Source organism: Mauremys reevesii, linkage group 6 (assembly GCF_016161935.1).
Source record: "Mauremys reevesii isolate NIE-2019 linkage group 6, ASM1616193v1, whole genome shotgun sequence".
NCBI classification, from domain to species: domain Eukaryota; kingdom Metazoa; phylum Chordata; order Testudines; family Geoemydidae; genus Mauremys; species Mauremys reevesii.
The window spans coordinates 121,192,291-121,212,264 of record NC_052628.1 but is presented as its reverse complement, the minus strand read 5'-3'; the positions used below and the strand labels follow the sequence as shown (position 1 = coordinate 121,212,264).

Here is a 19,974-nt window from a genome sequence, read left to right as displayed (position 1 = left end):
TACATCCAGGCCCCATAACAACAACATATATCCACATCATATTATATTAAAAACCCATTAACAATTACGAAAAGAACATTTAACATAGTTAACACTCCACATCTACTTCTTAATACTATACATAACAATATTCATCAACACACTACATAGAACCAATAAAATAAGTATCTCTAAGTCTAACAGGAAGTACACCTTTATTAGCCCTCTGGGACCTCCTTAAAACTGGTGGTTCGTTACCCATATTTTCTGTTTCCCTATCCTCGGGTAATACTGGGTCAGTTTGAGGGATCTGGCCATTCTCGTTAGGGTTTGGGTTTGCCCCACTCTGTCCCCCTCTGTATTTGGTTTGTGGGACTAGAACCATTTCCCAACTGGTTTCAGCCTCCTCAGAGTGTACTGATCTACGCCTCCTATGGTCCCTGTCTGGACTAAGAGTGCAATGTTTCAACTGGTCCCTGTGTACTACTCTCTCAGGACCTCCTCGTTCAGGCCGAATGGTGTAAACTGGTAGCTCGGGATTGGTGTGAGCAACTACAATGTGGGGCTTTGACTCCCACTTGTCCTGTATTTTATTACGCCCCCGGTGTCTATGGTTCTGAACTATTACACGGTCACCGGGACTGATGAGAGCACCACTGGACTTGCGATCATAAGTCCTTTTACTACTTTGGGCCGTGTCTTTAGATGTATTGAGAGAAACTTCACAGGCTATCTTCAGCCTGTCATGGTGATGACTTGGTCATCATAATTGGTCACCTCATCCTTAGAAAAGATTTCTTGATGTTTCTCTGACATGTGCAGGAATCAGCCCTTGGCGTGCCACGTGAACAGGAACTGGCAGTCTCCCATCACATCTTTCTGGAAGAAAGGTAACTCGTCCTCCCTTCTCCCTCATCATCTGCAGCTCATTTTCTGGTACACAGCGGTGTTCATCAAGGATCTTCCCTTTCCACGGAGGAATAATGGTCTTCTGTTTTCTGCCCACTTTAACATTTCCAATATGCCTCCTGGGGCCCAGGGAATGACTCTGCCTCTCCGCTCGAGCCAATACTCTACTCCGCACAGCATTCTTCGTATAGTGCTCGTGACAGTTCATCCTCCTGGTTCCTTCTCCTGGTAAGAGTAGCTCCTTCAGCTCACTGATGATGTTCATTCCTAGAATCCCTGGAACTTCTTCTCCCATATGGCTCCCTTTTGACGCTTTGTCTTTCAGGATGAAGATGCATTTTCCCGGCAGCGTTTGGCCCATATACTCTATGTCTGCTTCAAGGCACCCCGCCACTGGGATTGCCAGTCCATTAACAGCTGTTAGACGTACAAACCGTGTGCTGTGCATGGTCAGGTCCTTGTCCTTCAAATAGTTTTTAAAATGCGACTCTGTAATGGTGGTGACTTCGGAGCCAGTATCTACCAAACATCTGGTCTTCACCCCTGCTATATATACTTCAGCAGTTAGACAGTCTCCAAATGCTCGCTTACAGAAGTCGCTAGATATGCTGGCACTGACCACGTTCCTCTCACTGTATGCAGAGGGATTTTCCACCAAGGACAGGCCTAGGAATCCTTCTGCCACTGCTTGGCCTTCTACTCTAGATGGACCACTCGCTCCTGGTGCCCCATTGGTTTAGTGCCTGGGACTCTGTTCTCCTTCTCAGTGAACATTCTCGGCTAGTATGTCCTGGCCTGTCACAAGTGTAACAAATGTATCTTCCCAGCTCATCCTTCAGTGGGGCTCTTCTTGGGTCCTGGGGCCCTTGGATATCTTGGCATATTGGTGGGTTTTCCTTTCATCACCTCAGTCATTACTTTCAGCATCTCCCCTGTTGGACCGCCAGTTTTGGACAGCTTCACTTAAGCTTTCCAATGTTAGCTGTGTTTGGGGCAGGGCTTTTCCCAGCAGCTGCATTCACTAGGCCCCACTTCGTGTATGGGGTTACTCTTGGCTGTCTCTGCCACAGGAACTTCCTCTTCTTCTGACCACATAATGGCAGCCTGCATGAGTTCATAGAACTTCTTACTGGGCTCTTCCTTAAACCTCCTTTTCATTTCACGTCTGAGGAGTCATCACGAAGCCCCAACACCAGCTGCTCTTTCAGAACTGTATCTGGGTCTGGAACTCGTTGAGGTCTCGCCGCTCCACTTTGCTCATTCTCTCCTGGAGGTCATATGCATATGCCGGATAGTTTCACCAGGCTCCTGCTTTCTCTCAAAGAACTCCTTTAGTCGGGTTCCAATAGGCACCTTGTCTCCATACACTTCTAGGAGGAGTTCAAATACCTTTTCCACATCTTTCTTGTCTGCCACTGCCATGAACTTTACTGTGGCCTTGGCCTGGCCCTTGAGATGTTCCTCTATGAAGTCTACATGGTCTTCCACAGGTACTCTTAGCACGCTGCCCTCACAGACTTGACCCACTCTTCTACCGTAATGTCTCCTGGTCTTGTCGGGAAGCCACCAAACTCTGTGACCTTCCGCTCCCGTGGGACATAAATAGTAGCGGGTTTCTTAGCTTCTGCTGCCTGTTGGTCTATTACTGCCTTGGCCAGCGATAAGGCTTCTCTCTGTTCAGTTCTAGCTTGTTGTAATGCCTCCGCTTGGTCTGATAATCTGCGCTGAAGTTCAGCAAACTGGGTTCGTAGTTCTTCAATTCCAGCCATGGTAGAGTGCTCAACCAGGCCTGGACAGTGCTACTAGAACTCAACCAGTAAACCAATGGGGTGGACCCTGTGGATAGGATCCTGTTCGTGACGCCAATTATGTAAGCGGGGGAATGGTCCCGCTATTGTGGGGAACTTTCCTGGCTTCTGTGTACCCCGGTGAAGTGGGCTAGCGAAAGGATCTGAGTCCTTGCTCCCACTTCCTTTACCCAGAGGCCTCCCTGCCCTTGAGGACTCTCCTGTTTGGCAGAGTTCTCGTAGCCCCAACAAGACTGGGCCCAGGATTCCTGGGGGGCTCAACCCCCAACCCTGCTGTGGCCACCTAGGACAGGGGCTAAGGTGTCCCCACTCCGGGTACCCTCTCTGCACTGGGCACCTCCTGACCCACTGATTATTCCATACAATTTAAAGCAAATACAAGTTGTTTACTTAACAATCAATTTAAAGAAAAGAATAAGAATAAATGGAAACACATCACCCTGCTCTGTGGCAGGGAACATTACAAACAATGTCTCTGGACATCAAAGCACTTTGCAGTCTGTTCCTTGTAGGCCCCAGGCCTCCTTCTCAGGCCCTGGCTGTGCTGCAGGGATGCTGTGGGTGGGACACTTGAAATGGTGGTGACCACACACCTCCGGGCTTTGGATGGTGGGATCCTTCTTCCCAGTGCCAGCCCCCCGGCAGGTTAAGATCCTCCCAGCCTGGCCTGCATGGACCCTTGGCTGGAGTGTCTTTCTGCGCTGGGCCCTTGGTTCCCCCTTGGCTGGCCCCAGTTGCTCACCACACTCTGGCTCTCTGGCTGCAGCTCTGCTCCCAGCACAGGATCTGCTCTCCCTGGGATGTGCCTCTGGCTCTCTGGCTGCAGCTCCGCTCCCAGCACAGGATCTGCTCTCTCTGGGCTGTGCCTCTGGCTCTCTGGCTGCAGCTCCGCTCCCAGCACAGGATCTGCTCTCTCTGGGCTGTGCCTCTGGCTCTCTGGCTGCAGCTCCGCTCCCAGCACAGGATCTGCTCTCTCTGGGCTGTGCCTCTGGATCTGGCCTGGCTCTGTTCTCCAGCTCAGCTTGGGCCCCTGCTTCCTCCTTAGCTCGGCCCCACTCTGTCTGACTCCGGCACATTCCTGCTCACACACGGAGGACGGGACCCACACTGGCCTTCTGTCTCCCTGATTAGCCGGCCTGCCCTGTCAATCAGGCTGACCTGGAGCATTGGCCTCTTGCCATTGTTCCTGGGGACTGTCAGTCTCAGGGTCCTGATTTGCCATCAATCCCTCCCCTTTTAGTGCTGGGAGCTAGCAGCCAAAACACCCCCACTGAATGTTAGTAAGGGGGCAACAGTCCCCTTACAACTGCATGATTCACAGACAACACCTGGCAGCTAAAGCTCTGAGTCCAGGTCTCATCTATTGTGCACTACATGAAGACTCATCCTCTTCGCGTGCAGCTATTTGCAACAGTGTGTGGAAACCCAGGGTCCGTTCATCACCTGTTTTTGTTCCACACTGAAGCTCATTGGCCCTTGAAAGGAAAACTACTGGGATGATTTTCTGAACTGAGAGACGAGCTGGGTGCCTATGCAATGGATGGCACAAAGAGTGGATTCGCTGATTTCCTGTGTGACCAAAGGAAGATGTGCCGTCTTGCCTATGTCACAGGCATATTTGGGAAAGTGAATGAATGGAATACAGGTCTCCAAGGAAAGAACACCCACATCCATCAGCTGAGTGATTGAATCACAGGATTCACGAAGGAAATTGATTTCTGGAAGACTAATCGATTGAAGACAACAAATGAATCCTTCCTGCAGCTCTGCAAGTTCCTGGCTGACAATGAAATTATTCAGCCTCCCACGCAGGTGATGGCTGAGCATCTCCGCCACACAAAGGAACAGTTTGCATCCTTTTACTTTGACTTGGACATGATGACAAAATCTGATTGGGCGCGAAACCCCTTTCAGTGCGAGCCTGATGCCAAGGATTTGCCAGCAGCTGAAATTGAATAGTTCATCGAAATTTCCTGCGATCGATTCTTGTGAGGAACCTATGCCCAACTTTCTCTCCCAGAGTTCCGATGCCCTGTCAAGAACAAATGTCCTGCACACTCAACATGCGCCTTGAAACTGACGGGGCCATTTGTGAGTGTGTATTTGTGCGAAGCTGGATTCAGCGCACTTGGGTCCATCAGTATCAATCTACTGCTGACGTCGCATCAGAGATTAGATGTGCAATTTTTACCATGCCGCCGGACTTCGAGAAGCTGTGTCGCAACACACAAGTCCATGTGTCACATCAGGGAGCATTAAATAATGTATTTAATGTGTAAACGCCTTAGATTCCTTGATCGGTAGGTTGCTTTGTTGCTGTCTGGGGATCACAGGAAAGAAGTTAGTCTCAAAATGGGGACCTGCAGGCAAAAAGTTTGGGAACGCCTGTAATATCTTTTATTGGACCAACTTCTATTGGTGAAAGAGACAAGGGTTTGAGCTACACACGAATGCTTGTCCCTTCCACCAAAAGAATTTGGTCCAGTAAAAGACGTTACCTCACCCACCTTGTCGCGCTCATAGCCTGGGGCCAGCATGACTACAATAACTCTGCAGACAAAAAATATCCTAGCAGTTCAGAAAAATCCTGGGCCCGATTCACTACTATGCTGCTCTAATTTTAGGTAAGACTGATGTAAAACTGGAAAAATGCAGTGGTGGAATCAGACCCCTCCTCCCTCAGCTCTGGCATTTGGCTTCCATTCCTCCAGTCCTGAACCTCAGTTTGTTTCCTGGACTCTGCCCTCCCTGGACCCAGCTCTAACCACCAGGCCGCACTCTCACTTCCACAACTAGGCCCCTGTGGCCAGTGGGCTATAGTGACACACCAACTGCTGGTGATGCGGCAGCTGCATACGCTATTTCTCCTTTCTTCTCAAATGTCTCTGGAATTCTCTCTTCCTACTGTGGTGCCTGCATATGACTATAGCCTGCTTGGCTTCACTTGTTCCATCCTAGGAACACTATTTATTTTTGTCTTTGATTTGAATCTTCCCTTATTGTTTTTTCTCATGTGCCCTGTTACTTAGGAAGGGGGCTAGTACCTTTCCGCTCTCCTACAAATGATTCATTTGATCTTGCAATGTCAGATTAGAAATGACCAAGTGTATCTTCATCCATTTGTGTCTGTTCTCTCCCTCCTCCCCTTTTGATGATTTTCTGATTGTAGTTTGGTTGCCTGGCCTTTTGCTTCTTCTCTAATGTGGGTCATGTGATCATATTGTAGGGCCAACAGTTTATAACGTAGGAAGCTTCGAAACCAGATCTCAGAGCTTCAAGTCCTTGCTCAGCAGCTGACTGGCTAGCCCAGTTCTGTGCTTCACAAGGAAGTTTCAACCTGGTGGACTTACTTCATTAGCGTGTAGGTGATGCAGCTGTTCTGTGATCTCTGCCAGGACACTTGCCCGACTGGATTTGTGTTCTCATTGTGATTTCGCCTACTGCGAGTTTGTAGCTTGGTTTTAGTTCACTGAATCTGCTTTGACCTCACTCTGCTGTAAATCGGGAACAACTCCACTGAAGTCAATGTAGTAGCTACACTGATGTAGATGAGATGATCATTGGCCCCCACTGTAAGTGGCTGATCACAGGTGGGCACCTTCCCTTGTGTACGTTCCCTAACCCACCCTGCTTCACCCTGACGCAGGAATTGGAATGGTATTATTGAAAGTAGGTTTCGATCTGCCCAGAGCAGGAATGAACCTGATTTGTGCAGCAGCAAGGTGTGGAGCAGGGCAGACAATCACCGCACAGGGCAGGGAACATGCTCCGGGCTCAGCAACTCTGGGAGCTGGTCTCCGTGCTCATATGACCTTCTGCATGGATGCACGGTGCCCCAAAGGGGTGGAGCCTGGCCTCATGGCGCTGCAGCAAGATGAGCAGGTTTCTCAACTTCCACTCAGTTGATAATTTTCCATCCAAACTGTTTTTCAGCAGAAAACTGGAGTTTTCATCACATTACATTTTCCGTGGGATGTGTCTGCTCGCTGCGGAAAAATGACACGTCATCAAAAAACAGAGAGACCCTAAAACCTTTGAGATAAAAATGGATCTTTAGGGTTTCACATGAAAAATCAAAACTTTCTATGGTGTTAAAAAACATTTTCTGACCACTCTAGCGAAGCAAAGGCAGTAGGCCATGCAATTAAATGCAAAGGTTTATCTTCTGAGATCTTTCTTGTGTAACCCTCCTGTAGGGTGACCAGATGTCCCCATTTTATAGGGACAGTCCCAATTTTTGCGTCTTTTTCTTACATAGGCTCCTATTACCCCCCACTCCCTGTCCCAATTTTTCACTTTGCTGTCTGGTCACCCTACCCACCTGTGAAATCTGTGGCCATCTTTCTTGCATGTGGCTGAGGGCCAGATTCTCTGCTGCTGTAAATCAGCACCACTTCAATGGAGTAACACCAATTTATACCAGGAGAGGATCTGGCCCTAATTGTTTACGGGGCCAGGCAAACAATGTGAATCCCAAACAATCTTAATAGGGCAGCTCTTATGTCTTCAGAGCTCCCTCTTCTGGCTTTTTGTCAGCAAGCGTCTCTGTTGTTCTGCTGAAAGGAACTACTCAGCTGCTTTTTAAGATTTAGGGCATGTCTGCACTAGAGCTGGAGGTGTAATTTCCAGCTTGGAGAGCCAGACTTGTGTTTGCTTTGATTTAGCTCAGGGGGTTCTCAAGTTGGGGGTCGCGAGGTTATTATGTGAGGGGTCGTGAACTGTCAGTCTCCACCCCCAAGCCCCGCTTTGCCTCCAGCCTTTATAAGAGTGTTAAATATAAAAAATGTATTTTTTAATTTATTAGGGGGGGCGCACTCAGAGTCTCGCTGTGTGAAAGGGGTTGCCGGGATAAAAGTTTGAGAACCACTGATTTAGCTAGTCGCTAAAAATAGCATAGCCGTGATGGCCCAGGGGCCGGATGGGCGAGCCATCTCCAGTCTGAAGCCCAAGGTCTGGCTAGCCCTGTCCGCTGCCTGCACTGAGGGCTGGCTCTGGCTTTTTTTGCTGCCCCAAGCAAAAAAAAACAAAAAAACCCAATAACAAAACAAAACAAAAAACCAACCAGGGTGCAGGGAGACTGGAGCAGTGAACCAAAACCCCCCCCAAAAAACCCAGGGTGCAAACTTTCGGTGCCACTTACTTGGCAGCTCGTGGCTGCCTCCCCCGGCAGTAGATGATCACAATGGTCCCTTTTAGCCTGGGGATCTATGAACTAGCCCCCACTGTTCTAATTTATAGCTCAGACTCTGACAGTGGGTAAAGACCAAACAAGTGTTGGCTTTCCAAAAGGAATAAATATCCATGCCACGTGGCTAAGCGCTGTTTGCTGTGTAAAGTGCCAGTTGCAAAAAACAAGCATTCCTACTTTTAATGCCTTTTCAATATAAATGTAACGGTGCGGGCTGTGTTACCGCCCGCCACAGCGCGACAGAAGTAGATGGAACAAATGCAGCAGAAGAAAATAAGCCCTGGTTAACAATGGAGCATTTAAAGAAAGGAGAGAAAGGAAAGCAGATGGCATGAATATTAGTGCATGAAAATGACTAACACTGAGAATTTCCCAGTGTACTTCTCACTTGTTTCGCTTTGCTTCTATAATTAATTTATGGAAAGCGCCTAAATTGGGAATAAACACAATCTCACAAATCCCTTCTAATCTCTGCCTGTATTGATATGAAATGATACCCTCAAGGTATAGTTTCTTACCGTGATTAAACTGTTTTCTTTGTAAAGAATTAACACGGTCTGATTTATTTCTTTTACACAATAGCACAAAGCGTCAGTGGTCAGGGCTGAGCTCGGCAAGCTCCTGTCACCAGCTGCCTTGATGGGGGCATCGATGTGGTGGGCTGCTGGGTGGGGCAATATTTGTGTCTCGGATTCACATACCTGTTCGCAAAATGCGACACCGTGAGCAAAGCCACATAACGTGACAGCCCAGTTAGAGGCTGGCGTGTATGTGGACACTGCTTCATTTTTTAAAAGACATATTGGCCGTTTCCTCCAATCAAACATAAAAGCAGAGGCTTTGTCCCTAGAGTTAGGCTAGCGGCACCCTCTCCTTTAGATAGGTTACGAAGGGGGCAGCTGTACTGCAGGAACAAAGAGAGCTCTGAATTTGCTCCCACCCCGGGTTAGCAATATGGAGACATATGTACAGCAAGCTGTTCCATGGAGTTTTCAACACTAGAACTGGCCTGTAAAAACCTGGGCTGAGCCCTGTATCTGTCTGTTACATTTGCATTGGAGAGAGTTTATCTGATTGCTTCAGCTGATGCCTGCTGGGACACTTGCTGCTGACTCAGACCATATGTTCCCCCTGTGGAGGGGAAATGCATGAAGGGGGCAGATAACCACAAAAGGGCCTGATCCAAAGCCCACTGTGAGTCTTTCCATTGGCCTCAATGGGCTTTGGATCAGGCCTCAAACTGGCACCGTATGTTGCCCCGTAGCTTGCCACCCATTCCCCAGGGAAACAAAACTGGAGCAATCCACTGGGAAGGGCTATATGGACCCATGGATCCATCTTTGGGAAGATGCACAGCACAGGGGACCTTCACATGTACTAACTGGCTTGGCAGCAGCACTGCTAAGAAGGATCTGGGAGTTATAGTGGATCACCACCTCAGCAATGCCATGCTGGTGCAAACAAAGCAAATGCAATGTTAGGTTGCATTAACAGAGACATAGCGTGCAAGTCACAGAGGTGAGAGTACCACTGGGTAGACCTCAGCCACGGGAGCATATGACCCGGACCCACTGGGAGGTCTGTGGTCCCTCTGGGCTGGTCTAGGAAAAAAAAATATCGATATAAGACTTCAGCTCAGCAGCGCGTGCTGAAATGAAGTATCTTATATATATCGATAACGACCGTCCCTCCTCACGCGCGCGTCGATCGTGGCCGCTCTCCATCGGCCGCGCCGCGCCGTTCCGTTGGGCGGTGGAGTTCGAAATCGATAGAAGCGCGATCGGATATCGTATATGTGCTAGATGATAGCGATATCGATGAAAATCGAATCGTACCTACCGTCTGCGGCGGGTAGTGTAGACGTAGCCTCTGAAGGAAGAGCAATCAGCAAGAAGCAGCACTGGGCAAGGATGGATTTTTCTATAAAACTCTGCTCAGATCGTCTCTAGTTCAAAGAGGAATTAATGTAGGGAAGTTCTATGGCCTGGGTGATGGAGGAGGCCAGACTCACTAGGTGATCACAATGGTCCCGTTTGGCTTTACTATCCAGGAAGCTATTCCTTGTGACTGAAAGGTAGGGCTTGGGGCTGGATCCCACGGAAGGCACAAGAGAGCAGAGGTAGAGAAACAGGATTTTTATTATACTTCTTGTCACAGTGCGAAGTGGAAATCAAGCTGGGAGTTAGTGGATGACACATGCCATCCCTATGTTTTATCCATTGTAGATCATGCATGCATAACAAAAAGCTTTGCCTTGTTTCCTTCCGTGGCATCTTCTTGTAATGTCTGCGGGAGAAACATCACAGCGGTGAATGCAATCTCTCTCTCTCCCCTCGGATAGACAGGGACAGAGCTACTGGCTCCATCTGCGGGGTATACTGGCTAGCTAGCTGCGCTGTTGTTCAGATGAATGCTTTCCATTTTGTTGGCAGCTTGCTTGTGTTTTATGAAGTTCAAGAGTGAGTCAGGGGGCTCCCGGTGTTTTGCAGGGAGAGGTGGTAACTTTCCTCAGAATGTTGAGCCAGGCCTCTGTTTGCAATGTCATCGGGGGGCTGATTTAGATCTCAGCGGGAATGGAGTAGAAGCTCCTTCTGCTGCCACAGTGCCACTGGAACTAAGAATGACCTGCCAACATGTTAGTGGAGCATTAGGCAGCATTGGAATCTCAGTCTTGGGAATCTGGGCACCCCAGTCCCATTTGATTTGAATAGTAACCGGGGCCCAGAGCCACAAAAGTATTTAGGTACCAAACTCCCATTGAAATCGAAGTGTCCAAAAGCTTTACGTAGCTTTGAAAATCTCAGCCTAAACTTCTATTTCATGCAGGTTTTTATATCGCTCTCCAGGTTATAGCGACATTGACGAAGCTTTAGGTAACTGACTGCTGGGCCCTGGCATGCAATGGTTGAAAGTTAAACCGTGCCAGCAACAACTGCCATCACACCTCTTCTTTGCTGGCAGTCTTCATGAGGGTGACTTGACCGCTCCATACAGGACAGTTTATTTTTGAGAGCTTTGTGATAACATGCTCTGGACTGTGTCCGGCGGTTCAGCTATAATGCAGACAAGTGCTGGATACATACCCAGGCAGCTGATTCTGAGGACAGCCAAGCCCAAGGCGAGGGGATCCCAGGGCAGCGCACACTTAGCTTGGCTACAGGCCTCTTGGGTTTAAAGGGAATGTAAAGAAGCAGCTTCAAGTTCTGCAGCTGATTTTCATTTCTCTCAGTCACGCCATTCAAGTCCTATGGAGTTCCACCATAAACCTAGGAAAAAGGACAATCAGGTTCCTGGGCTGGCAATATTTTAATTCTCTCCCACGTGAGACTCGATTGCAGTGGGCAAACGTAGTGACTTCACCGGGGGGGCACATTCTTGTCCTGAAAAGGCTGAGCTAGAAACAACCAGCACCGTGAAAGAACATTCTGATACAGCTGAGCCCTGAATTCCAAGACCCAGCATAGCTGAAGAAAGTCATATTTATTTTGTATATTCAGACTAATTATTTTGTTATTGATGGCTGTGTTATGGGCAATTACTGATTACTTCATTCCACCAGATGATATATTTTGTTTATTGCATTATATTGTAGATAAATAAAAAGCTGTAAGTTCCAGACCACATACATGTTTTTAATAAGCCTAACCTAGAGGACTTCTGAATCCCCTAGCTACAGAATCATAGACAGGTAGGGCTGGAAGGGACCTCAGGAGATCACCCCCTTACATACGGTGGCAGGATTAAGAATACCTAGGCCATCCCTGACAAGTGTTTGTCTAACCGGTACTTAAAAATCACCAGTGATGGGGATTTCACAACTGCCCTGGGTAACTTCACTGTCCTTGTAGCTAGAAAGTTTTACCTGATGTCTAACCTAAATCTCCCTTGCTGCAAACTTAGTGGATTCCTTCTTGTCCTATCAGTGCTGGACACGGAGATCAATTGATCACCATCTTCTTTATAACAACGAGTACAGTCTGTTAGCTGTGTGGCTGCTCAGAAGTCTATAGATTCTGTTTTACTGACTTTTTCTCCCTTTCCAGATTGACTCAGCAGGTGTTAGGTTCATTTTTATGTTGCTTGGAACAGACCACTTCCATCTTTGTTTTTTTAGCATATAACAATCAAAGTAATTAAAACACTTTTGCAGATATTCTGTTCCCTTAAGTAATAAGTGGTTTTGAATGTTTTCTCTAATTAATTACACTATTAGTTAAATATGTATTTTGTATAACATGCATATTCACCCAACTACTTACTCAAACAGTTAAATGCATATTTAAATATGTATTATACACTTTAATGCATATTAATTATTTGGTAGCAAGAGAAAGCTCATTCTGAGATATTCTGTCTGGGGAATAGATATTTACGCATAAAGTATATTACGGACTTGTTATAGATAGCTGCTTCAGACTTCTTATGGTCTATCGTGCAAATAAATCCATATTTAGTATTGTGTTGATTTGTGCACCTCCACAACAACAGTGTTACAATGTGCAGTATATTGTGTGGTATAAAAAGAACGCACTGCACATGTGCCACACTCATTCCTTTTAAAGCCCTTTTAATTGACAAATATACAGTCACAGCTTAATAGCGCTATGGCCCGATCCAATGGCCATTGAAGTCAATGGGAGTAACATGTTAACACTTGATATTTAAACTCTTTAGGTTTCAGAGGAAATATGTGGCAGGATGTCCTAGTGGTTAATGCACTAGACTGGGACTCCAGAGATCTGGCTTCAGTCCTCTGCTCTGCCACAGACTTCCTGTGTGACCTGGGGCAAGTCACATCTCTCTGGCTTTGATTCTGTTAAGTATGTGCTTAAGTGCTCCTCTGGTCAGTGCCTAATGGAGCAATTAAAGAGGATAAGGACATTACGCAGAAACTAAATGATTTATTGGTACCAGACATTGCTACAGAGGAGATTGGGGTGATACTTATTGTTTCCAGGTAAAAAAGAGGTGCTGGAAGATCAGTCCATTAAAACCTCCTGGGCTAGAAGCTGTGCATCCAAGCGTTCTGAAGGAAACCCGAGTTGCCAAGTACAACATATGCCACCTCTCATTAAATCAGCGACAGCACTAATATCAGAGGACAGGAGGGGAACAAATGTTGCTCTATCCTTAAAAAGCTGCGAGGAGAGACCATGTGAATTACAGACCAGGGAGTCTTTCTGCCAGCGCTAGCTAAGCAGACTGAAACAATTAAAACCAGAATTCTGCAACACCTCGATGAATGTGAGGTAAGAATGAACCAGCCATCTTCTGGCCAGGAAAACCCCAGCTCCCTAACTTACGCCAGTTCTTTGCGCATGCCCACACAATCGTTAATAACGGGCGACATTGTTTATTTGGCCTTTCAAAAAGCCTGGGACAAAGGCTCGCCAGCGGCAGTTAAGCACGAAGCGGACGCGGGCTGAGAGGAAGCAGTCGTGGCTCAGAGCCTGCTGGGGCAGAGGACATAGGGTAGGAATGAGGGGTCAGCTTTTCAGCACGGCGATGCAGTAACGAGGGGGTGTCCCAGGGCTCCATGCTTAGTAAATGGAGTCGTGACCTGGAGAAAGGGGTGAGCTGGCGGTGGCAACATTTGGAGATGACAGATGATTTGGGGCCGTCAAGATAAGGACGGTGATCCTCTGAGGAACCAGGCAAAACCAGGTGAAAATTTCCCACCCCCAGGTTCTTCTCCCCATGTATTGAAACATGTGGCCTTCAAGCCATCATGGCCCTTTGTCTTACCTGCATCTCCTTCTGCAGTTCACAAGGGATCCTGCTCCCAGCTGGCTGCAGCTCAGAGGGGCGGGGAGGGAATGGGCACCTGAGTCCTTCCTGCCAGCTTTGGTGCTTTGCACATCCACTGCACAGGCTCCATCCCAGCCTCCGCCATCCTTGGTCTCTGCTGCTAAGCCTGAGAGATTAGGCCTCTTCACTCTCCTTGCTCCCCTGTCCCGGTCCCTGCTGCTGCCACCAGCCTCCCAGCAATGGAGTTAGAGGAGAATTTTTTCTAGCCCTTCCTCCCGCTTCTCTGCGGCTGCCAGGCGCCACAGGAGCAGGTGCAGGGCAGGAACTTCCCCTCCTTCCAGGGAACAGGTCGGGAGAGAGGGAAACGACCGAGTGGTGTGTGAGAGATTCCCACAGCGGTGAACCTCCCCCATCAACCAGTCTGTCTCCGTGCTTCAAGTTTCCCGCTGGAGCTTGGGTTGCTAGTTCGGTTGTCACGTTAGCTGCTGGCTTGCCCTGCTCCAGAACAGTCATCATACCACCAAGTCCTGCCAGTGTGACCACTGTGGAGGCCCGCTCCTGGCAGGAGATGCATGGCCACGTGCTTACCATGTGATGCTAGAGGCCACTGGAGCTGCCTCTGTAACAAAGAAATGAGGGCCTAAAAGTAGGCTCCTAAGCCCAAATTTAGGTTCCTAAATAAGTGGCCTTATTGTCCAAAGAGCTGCTCCCCCAGACTTTCCCTTGGAAGGTGTTGGCTGTTTAACGCTCCTGGGTAAGCCCTTCTAGGAGAAGGCTGAGGTCTAGTCCTCCTTCAAGCACTCTTCATCATGACAATCTGGCCCGTGTGCTAAACACCGCTTTGAAGGCACCTGGCCTCATCCAGCTCAAGCGGCTCATGGAACAGGCTGCAATCAGGAGCAGCTTAGCGCCATCCGTATTGATTTCCTATTGAAACTTAAACTTGCAAGCAGACAGGCTAGCTGTGCGAAGTGGTTTAGCAGGTCAGCTGTTCAGGGGGGGTGGGGAGGCAGTTCATTCACACAGGCCTTTCTCCCTTGGAGGTTTACCTGGCTGGCTGGTGTGCTTAGCTGTGCTTTGTAGGGCCATAGGAGCTGCCAGAGTGCATCAGACCACTGGTCTGAAGTCCAATGTCCTGACAGTGATCAGCACCAGTAGGAGTTTGTGGAATGACCTGTCCATCAGGAACGTTTCTTCCTATTCCCAGGTATTTAGGAGTTGATTTATGCCTTGAAACAGGAGGGTTTATATCACTTACAATTATATTTTAACTTAATACAACTGTGGATGGTTCTTATTCGTATAAGGGTCTAATTCTCTTTTTCATTGGGTGGCGAATTGTGATTACTGACTGGCTACGAATCGTGTACTCAGCTAGTCCATGCTATGAAATCCTAGTTTTGTTACTCTGTCCTGTCTCACTGCCCTTCTCCATCCCCCACTCGCTTTTTCCCTCTATCACTTATGTCTTGTCTTGTAGACATTCCTGGGGTAGGAATTGCCATTTGCTACATGTTTATATAGTGTCCACCACAATGATACCTGACTGAGGCCTTTAGGTGCTACTGAAATAGAAGTGATTAATAAGGTCCTGCTCAATTCGTGCCTTCCATAACATCTCGTGGCAATGAGTTACACAGGCTTGAGGCTTTAAAAAGCCACTTGCCCAGGTTCTGGAAAGCAAGGGGACCTACCCATGAGATTCCTGCATCCATAGACTTTGAGTGTCTTGCTCTGGGCTAGGAACAGTTCTGATGGGCTTGGCTGAATGAGGTGAAGTCTAGCTATGCCTGCTCTACATTTTTTAAACCGACCTAGAATTCAGTGCCAAGTATACTTAGTAGTCATGGCTCATGCTGATGGTGAGTAATTCCTGTCATAAAAATTATTACCGTAGTAATTTGTCATAGCTGAGCCTATTTAACGAGCAGGAGTCAAAGCCTTAACTTGAGACCAGATTGTTACTTATTCCCCGTTGAGCTTCTATTAAGCGGAGGTCTTGACTTGCCATCCTCTCTCTGGGAGCCCTGAGTCGCACTGCCAAGTCATGGCTGCCTATTTGCATGCAGGCACGACTGGTGTTTAGCTTTGTTGTTAACAATGGATCTGGCTGCGGTCTTTTTAGAAACAATGCACTTTTACTGTACAGTACCAGATTGTACATCAAAACTATTATTCCAACATCGCAGGCTTAATTATAAAAGTATAATTCAAATGACATTGGGGGTTTGCTGGAGTTAAATTTTAATGGCAAGCCAGTGCCCTTTTAATGGCATTTTAGACATTTAAATTGGGCATGATCCCTTTGGGAACAGTCATTTTATTCATGGAGATTATGTCTAATTTGAATATAAAAATACCACTCACAAGATACCGTATAGGCTATTTCTCACTTGCAGGAGCTCCACAGGCCAATCTTCACAACTGATTGGGCGTCAGTGGATTAAAAAAAAAATCTTACTCAAGCAAAGCACACTATAGAAATTTATGTGCTCATAAATATGCCCCCAAACCTTTCAGTTTGTGCCCTAAGCATCCTGGGTATGGCATGCAAATGAGAACACCAAGCAACTTACTTCGCTGTGAAGATGTCTGCTCTCCAGTATATACCTTGCATGTAGCTTTGAACATTGGTAAAACAACTAACGAGCTGTGGGAAGTAAACAACCTTACTCTAAAACTCCCATGCCAGTTCCTCAGCTGGTGTAGATCAGGGTTGCGCCTCTGAATGCAGTGCAGCTGGACCAGTTCATACCAGTTGAGAATCTAGCCCCAAGTTTTTCTATTGCAATCCCAAATCCTACTGTTGATCACTGACAATGTGTATAACACAAGTATATCTGCCAGTGCATCCCCTCGCTTATAGATATATGGCGCATCTATAAAATTTGTAGCAAATATCTAGGGCCTGATCTTGCAAACACTTGTGGAGTGAGTAACTTTACTCAGCGGACTAACTCCATGAAACTCATTGGGCCGACATGTGAGTAAAGTGTTTGAAGGACTGGCTCTGCCTTTGCATCTCTTTAGGTTGAAGCTTTCGATTGTCTATAAATACCCTGAATTTTGGAAGTGGTACAGTCCTACCAAGGGTTGTGTAATCCTTTCCTTGGTCCTGCTCCCGTTGAAGTCATTGAGAATGTTGCTACTGACTTGAACAACGCAATAAAGGAAATGGCTTGGGTCCCCTGGAGCCCCCGGTTGAGCTGCCACCCTACATCAAGCGCCGCCTATGAATCAATAACTGGCTGCGCGAGAGCTGCCTGGAAAGGAAACAGGCTTCTACCCATCCCCAGCCTTGTACCGAGGGCCCCTGCGCATGCCTGTTGCCCAGTTCTGACCCAGACCCCATGCAGATCGACATCACCAGGAGGCACTGTGCAGACCAAGAGCAGGAATACAGGTGCTGCATGGCCCCTGCCTGTACTGTGGAGAAGGTGGCCACTTCGCCTCAGGGTGCCCCATAAACCCAGATCCACTACGGTTACTGGAAACCACTCCATCCAGCTCTGGTAGAACGGTTGTGGCCGGACATAACCTGGAGAGCAATTTCCCATAAAAATCCTCTCACTACTCACATGTGCCTCTGCAAAGGTGGACGCCTGCCAACTGCACCTGCAATCCCCCCTCCAGCTCCGGGCCCCAGCCACAACTGAAGTAAGCTACACCCCGCTCGTTGATTGACTCTGGGGCGTCCAGCAACTTTATGGACTGGCCTTTGCCCAAGCCAACCACTAGCCCATCCAGAGGAAGTTTGTCCCAGAGCAGCGGGAGGCTATCAATGGCAGTATGCTGGCCTCCTGGCCCATTTCCCATGAGACAGCCTCTCTCTAGGTTGTGATCTGAGAACACCAGGAGATTATGCAGTTCGACCTGATCTCTTTGCCACTCTTTCACGCCAAACATTAAACAGTAATAAGTCACCAGGACCAGATAGCATTCACCCAAGAGTTCTGAAGGAACTCAAATGTGAAATTGCAGAACTACTAACTCTGGCATACAACCTAGCACTTAAATCAGGGGTAGGCAACTATGGCACCTATGGCAAGCTGATTTTCAGTGTCACTCACACTGCCCGGGTCCTGGCCACCAGTGCAGGGGGCTCTGCATTTTAATTTAATTTTAAATGAAGCGTCTTAAACATTTTAAAACCCTTATTTACTTTACATACAACAATAGTCTTGTTATATATTATAGACTTATAGAAAGAGACCTTCTAAAAATGTTAAAATGTATTGCTGGCACACAAAACCTTAAATCAGAGTGAATAAATGAAGACTTGGCACACCACTTCTAAAAGGTTGCCGACCCCTGACTTAAATAAACTTTTGATGAATGGAGGATGGCTAATGTGATACCAATTTTTCAAAAAGGATCCAGAGGTGATGCTGGGAATTAGAGGCCAGTAGGTCTAACTTTAGTATCAGGCAAACTGGTTGAAACTATAGTAAAGAACAGATTTACCAAACCCCTAAATGAACATGATTTGTTAGGGAAGAGTCAACACAACTTTTGTAAAGGGAAATCATGCCTCACCAATCTACTAGAATTCTTTGAGGGGCTCAACAAACATGGGGACAAGGGTGACCCAGTGAATATACTGTACTTGGATTTTCCGAAAGCAGTGAGGTGGCAAAATTTGCAGATGATACAAAACTACTCAAGGTAGTTAAGTCCCAGGCAGACTGCAAAGAGCTACAAAAGGATCTCACAAAACTGGGGGACTGGGCAACAAAATGGGAGATGAAATTCAGTGTTGATAAATGCAAAGTAATGCACATTGGAAAACCTAATCCCAGCTATACATCTAAAATGATGGGGTCTAAATTAGCTGTTACTACTGAAGAAAGAGATCTTGAAGTCACTGTGGATAGTTCTCTGAAATCATCCACTCAATGTGCAGCGGCAGTCAAAAAAGTGAACAGAATGTTGGGACTCATTAAGAAAGGGATAGATAATAAGACAGAAAATATCATATTGCCTCTATATAAATCCATGGTACGCTCATATCTTGAATACTGCATGCAGATGTGGTTGCTCCATCTCAAAAAAGATATATTGGAATTGGAAAAGGTTCAGAAAAGGGCAACAAAAATGATTAGGGGTATGGAACGGATGCTGTATGAGGAGAGATTAATAAGACTGGGACTTTTCAGCTAGGAAAAGAGATGACTAAGGGGGAATATGATAGAGGTCTATAAAATCTTGACTGGTGCAGGACTGCCCAGAGGATTCAGGGGGCCTGGGGTCTTCGGTGGCCGGGGTCCTTCTGCTCCGAGTCTTCGGGGCACTTCAGCGGTGGTCCCAGAGCGAATGAAGGAGATCCGGAGTGGAAGGAGCCCTCGCCGCCGAATTGTCGCCGAAGACCCAGAGTGGAAGGAGCCCTCGCCGCCGAATTGTCGCCGAAGACCCAGAGTGGAAGAAGCTCCGGGTCTTCGGCAGCGGGTCCTTCACTCACTCCAAGTGTGTTTGGCAGCACTGAAGGACCCGCTGAAAACTCTTGTGGGGGCCCCTGTGGGGCCCAGGGCCTGGGGCAAATTGCCCCACCCTCTGGTGTGCCCTGGACTGGTGTGGAGAACCAAGGGTTGCCCAATGAAATTAATAGGCAGCAGGTTTAAAACAAACAAAAGGAAGTATTTCTTCACACAATGCCCAGTTAACCTGTGGAACTCTTTGCCAGAGGATGTTGTGAAGGCCAAGACTATAACAGGGTTCAAAAAAGAGCTAGATAAATTCATGGAGGATAGGTCCATCAATGGCTATTAGCTAGGATGGGCAAGGATGGTGTCCCTAGCCTCTGTTTGCCAGAAGCTGGGAATGGGTGACAGGGGATGGATCACTTGATGATTGTCTGTTCTGTTCACTCCCTCTGGGGCACCTGACATTGGTCACTGTCGGAAGACAGGATATTAGGCTAGCAGGACCTTGGACCTTCTCATGTTCAAACTCACATAGCCCTGACTAGGCAGCAGTGGTTAAACAGGTGTATCCTAAGTAAAGGAATGTGTACTTACCTCAATACATATAAGTAGTAAACAGGACCCTTGAGACAGCAAGAGGACAAGGCTAATCTGCTTGTCAGCATACATAGGAGAGAAGAAAGAGCATGGGCCCACCTTCACTCCCAGACTCTACACCACCTTCAACATCCATGTCCCCTCTGTGAGTGCCACCAGTCCTATCCCCACAAACCCGGCCCGGGGACACCGGGGAGGCACCCGTGGGGAAGGTAACATGAGGCAAATCTGCAGCCAGACTAGGGCTGCTCGGTCAGCTGCCATGACTCACCCCTCCCTCAGAGCCTGCAGTGACTCATCCTCAGCTGCACTGACTCATTCTGTA

The 19,974-nt window shown here is 47.6% G+C and overlaps 1 protein-coding gene across 1 annotated transcript in view; it reads right to left on the bottom strand.

Moving 5' to 3' along the window:
* LOC120408683 (glyoxylate reductase/hydroxypyruvate reductase-like) overlaps nt 1-19,743 on the bottom strand; it is a 58,259-nt gene extending 38,516 nt beyond the window's left edge. Inside the window, exon 1 of the mRNA XM_039545855.1 lies at nt 19,647-19,743. Within this exon, the coding sequence (XP_039401789.1) occupies nt 19,647-19,717 (71 nt within the window). The 5' untranslated portion in view covers nt 19,718-19,743. The remainder of the gene's footprint in view (nt 1-19,646) is intronic.
* Between the last annotated feature and the right edge of the window lie 231 nt (nt 19,744-19,974).